This window comes from Notothenia coriiceps, unplaced genomic scaffold, assembly GCF_000735185.1.
Source record: "Notothenia coriiceps isolate Sejong01 unplaced genomic scaffold, NC01 NC01_scaffold00024629, whole genome shotgun sequence".
In the NCBI taxonomy this organism is placed as follows: domain Eukaryota; kingdom Metazoa; phylum Chordata; class Actinopteri; order Perciformes; family Nototheniidae; genus Notothenia; species Notothenia coriiceps.
Genome location: NW_011357330.1, coordinates 2907 through 7238, shown reverse-complemented (window position 1 = coordinate 7238; position 4332 = coordinate 2907). Strand labels below are relative to the sequence as shown.

The following is a 4332-nucleotide window of genomic DNA, read 5'->3' as shown; positions in this document are numbered from 1 at the left end:
TGAATTTTGATGGTTTACATAAGCCGCTTTCACACCATGTACTTTGCCGTACTTAGTACCCAGCACTTAGTTCCCAGCACTTAGTACCGTCCCCCATGGAACTAAGAGCCGATCGCGTTCACACCGGAATAAGTCCCCTGAGCTGAGGGAAGATTACGCAAATGAAGCCGCTGACGTCACTTCTTCTTCTTCTGTTTTGGGTTTACTGGCAGGCCGCAAACCACTTCACGACGTATACTGCCACCCGAAGTCCCCGGCCGGAAGTCACCGGAGTTGGGGACTGGCTTCAGTAAAAGCTGCTGGGGGTCCCAGCAGCTTCTACTGAAGCCTTCCGAGTAAATCGCCAGAACGCCGACACCTCCTCATCTCCACCGCTCCCATGTTTTTTTTTGTGTTGCCATAAGTTGGTCTCTCTGCTTTGTGCGCGGGGCAAATGCTAATAATGCTAATGTCAGCAAATACAATGGCAGCTTCACAATCATTTCAGAGTTTTACGGGACGTGGTTTGCAATCCGCCCAGTCAATCAGAAATTTGAACTTTTTTCTCCCAAGAAAGTACCTGCTCTCTAGCAGGGACTGAAAAGGGGGGAAAAGTTCACATGAACCAAGTTCTCTTTTTGGTGTGAACGCAAAATCCCAGGAACTAAACGGGAAAAGAACGGCGAAAAGTACTCCAGTGTGAAAGCGCCTATAGACTTTAGTATGATTACATCTTTTGGGGTATTTATACTATTCCCAGTAAGACTTTTTGGCATCTTGAGTAAATCATTTAATTTGGTTTAAAGGATCTGTCGAGATAATTATTATATTTCATCCACATACATACAAGATGGACTATCAGGATAACAATCATTAAAAAAAATCAGCACCACATGGCAACAGGCCTAAAGAATGATGAACAAACTGCGACATTCATACAAAAATGTATGTAAGATGTAAAGTGACATCTTTTTTTTTTTATTAGGCCAACCTTACCTTTCTTAAGGCTCTTTACATGCCCTGGCTTGCTGAGAAGGTGGATGTGGTTCCTCTTGGTGATCCTGATGGGACTCCTCAGAGGGCTTATGGCATCAGGGATTGTCTTCAGATTGCTCAGTGTGTGCATCATGGAGTCCTCATCGTGGAGTAATGGCATCGAACTGGAAGGCTGCACTTTATTGTCACGACTCTTCGCAGGAGAGAAGATCTTCTTTGGTGTGAACAGGTGGCTGTGCCTCTGTGGCCCCGCAGGCTCCTCTGTGGTGCTGCTGACTCTGGACACGGCGATGCAGCCAGTGGAGGAGCTGGGCTCAGCGGCGACGCTACTGCTGTCACTGCTGTCTTCGTTTTGCTGTGTTAAAACAAAAATGGCCTCAGGTAGACTAAGCCCTTCTTGCGGAAGTGATTCAAGGGTTATTGTACTGGATACAGCACTTTTAGGAACATCACAACAAGCATCTTTCTTGGGAAGGGAATCAGGAGGACACAGCCGTTGCTGACTGTCCTGAGGTACAATTATGGGAGAAACTTCATGGAAGGCTTTGTCAGGAACTTCTAGAGCTTCAGGATTTTCCGTTGTGGGAGAAGAAGCTTCACCTTCTCCGACTGAATCCACAGGGAGGATTTTCTGTAGTGCAGATTTAGGAGATATACACTTCAGTTCTACACTTGAATCAATGGCGTCTACAATAGGAGGTATTCTTTGTGAAGAAGAATGGCCTGTGTGTCGTTTATTTGCAGCCTCCACGGGCCACACAGGGCCACAACTGTGTTTCTGGGTATGTGACACCAACTTGCTTTTGTTCTCCCGTTTTCCTGAAACATCTGCTGCTTTTAAAGAAGTGCTCTCTGGTGAAGTTGCTGTGAGGTTCCTCTCGGTTTCTGGCAGTCGGCTATGAGCTGAGGAGGTTTGCGATACATTGTCTTCAAGTTGCTGATCAGCTGCAGGACTTTCACTCTGGTGTCGGTACTTTTCCTGGACATCTTTTGGATCATCACAAGTCTTATGTATCTTTTTGGCACGAGGGTTTTTTGGGGAATCTAAAGATGGTTCTGCAAAATCTTCCAACCCTGTTTCTAGTTCACTGCTGTTTACTTCATCGATCACACACATGTCCTCGATGTCAGGCTGTGAACTCTCATCATCTGGTGAGTGTTCAACTTCCTTGTTCACTGGTGTGGGGTCGCCCTGGGTGAAGGGCATGAGCGGCTTCTTGATTGGTGAAAGGGTTAGATTCAATGTTTCCATGAAACACAGTTTCCTGTTAGGACTGTTTTCCTCCCCAGAACCTTTCTCTGTGACACTTGGTTCTTCGGATGGTGTCTTTAAGGCCTCGTGTGTCTTTTCTTGACTTTCCTGACTAATGACATCCACTTTACCTTGGTCTGATCTCACATTCTCACGTTCTCTGCCCGTCTCTGTCGGAATGCTCCTCTTAAGTGTTCTGCTGATTTTATTTTCATGTCGTCTATCCTTCTTCCTCTGACAATCCTTTGACGATCTATCCCCTCCCCGTTCTTTGGAGGACTCGCTGCGCTCTGGAGGTTGGTTTGAAGAGGACTTTTTCCGGTCCCTTGAGTCTGAATTTCTTCTCTCATAAGCAGTCTTATTTATTTTATGATCTCGACTGTGGCCCTCTTTAGAGCTGTGAGCTGCGATACGTTCAGAGTCTGATGTTTTGGCTGTATCTTTTCTCCTTTCACGACCTCTTCCCTTCTTGTCATCACAGGTAACTGCACTCACTAGTGGAGGGCTTTTGACCCTGTCTGATCTGTGGTGCCCATGTCTTCGTCCTGAGTCTTTGTGAGACCTGTTTTTGTCGGGGGCAGAGCTTTCCCTGTTGGGATCTGAACCACTTCGATGTCTCTTTTCTGTTGAGTCAGACAGTTTCAGGCTTGGAAATGTTTCCTCTCTGTGCTTGGACTTGTGTTTGTCTGACCTTCTATCTTGGGAGGATGAGCTGCAGCTGGATTTCTTGCTGGATCCACTGGGCTGATAAGTAGAGCTATCACTTTCTTTTCTATTGGGTGGAGGAGAATCGCCTGGAGGCTGATCCTCGCTGGGATGTACAGTTGGTAGAGGTGGAAGAGGGGGATGAGGAATGGCTGAGGGAGGAGGCAGTGGTGAAAGACTGGGGGGCGGAGGAGGAGGAGGCTGAAGACTGGAGGGTGGAGGGCGAGGAGGCTGAAGACTGGAGGGTGGAGGCGGCTGAAGATTGGAGGGTGGAGGAGGAGGCAGCTGAAGACTGGAGGGTGGAGGACGAGGAGGCTGAAGACTGGAGGGTGGAGGACGAGGAGGCTGAAGACTGGGGGGCGGAGGAGGAGGCGGCTGAAGACTGGAGGGTGGAGGAGGAGGCGGCTGAAGACTGGAGGGTGGAGGAGACTGAAGACTGGGGGGCGGAGGAGGAGGCAGCTGAAGACTGGAGGGTGGAGGAAGAGGCAGCTGAAGACTGGAGGGTGGAGGACGAGGAGGCTGAAGACTGGGGGGAGGAGGTGGCTGAAGATTGGAGGGTGGAGGACGAGGAGGCTGAAGACTGGGGGGCGGAGGACGAGGCGCCCTACTCTTGGAGCTGCCTGTGGATGTCTGACTGGAGGACATTTTATCCCGGATATCATTCCTGTGAGATTGTTGATGGTGGTGACCTTTAACTGACCTGCGGAAGAAAAGTGTAAATCATTTAACATTAAATCCAATCAGTAGAGAGATGTTTGTCTTCTGAAAACAGAGTTAAAGAGACCTCTCCTGCCGATGTTCAGGTGTATATCAGTATATAGTGTGTCTACTTTAAACAGTCCTCTACTGCTGATGTTCAGGTGTATATCAGTATGTAGTGTCTCTACTTTAAAGAGTCCTCTCCTGCTGATGTTCAGGTGTATATCAGTATGTAGTGCAGTGGTCGCCAACCAGTCGATCGCGATCGACCGGTCGATCGCGACACCACACCAATCAGAGAGTTGCATGGAAATACACGTGTGCTTGTGTCATTCAAGCTCGGCTCTGTGTGTGTGAGAGAGGGAGAGAGAGGGACCGGTGCTAGCGGGGACCGTGATGTTAGCATCTGGTTAGCTAGCTGCACTAACTAACTAACGGACATAAGGAGCTGTTTCCACAACAAGCTGGAGGAGAGTCCTCTCCTGTCAGACTGAGGGGCTCAGGTGAGCTAAAGGACTCTCTGAGTGTTTAGAACGGTTTTGTCACAAATTATTCAAAAGATTATTTCCGCGGCACACCTTCATATGATCATTATAGTTATACAAACAATAAGAGAATAAATGAAAAACAGGTATGAAATAGCCTACTATACAGTATGTCAGTAAAACAAGAATACAGTTTAATGTGATTTGTAAAATATC

General features: G+C 47.9%; 1 protein-coding gene across 1 annotated transcript in view; it reads right to left on the bottom strand.

Moving 5' to 3' along the window:
• casp8ap2 (caspase 8 associated protein 2) overlaps nt 1-4332 on the bottom strand; it is a 12045-nt gene that overhangs the window by 5752 nt on the left and 1961 nt on the right. Inside the window, exon 3 of the mRNA XM_010782308.1 lies at nt 976-3632. Within this exon, the coding sequence (XP_010780610.1) occupies nt 976-3632 (2657 nt within the window). The remainder of the gene's footprint in view (nt 1-975; nt 3633-4332) is intronic.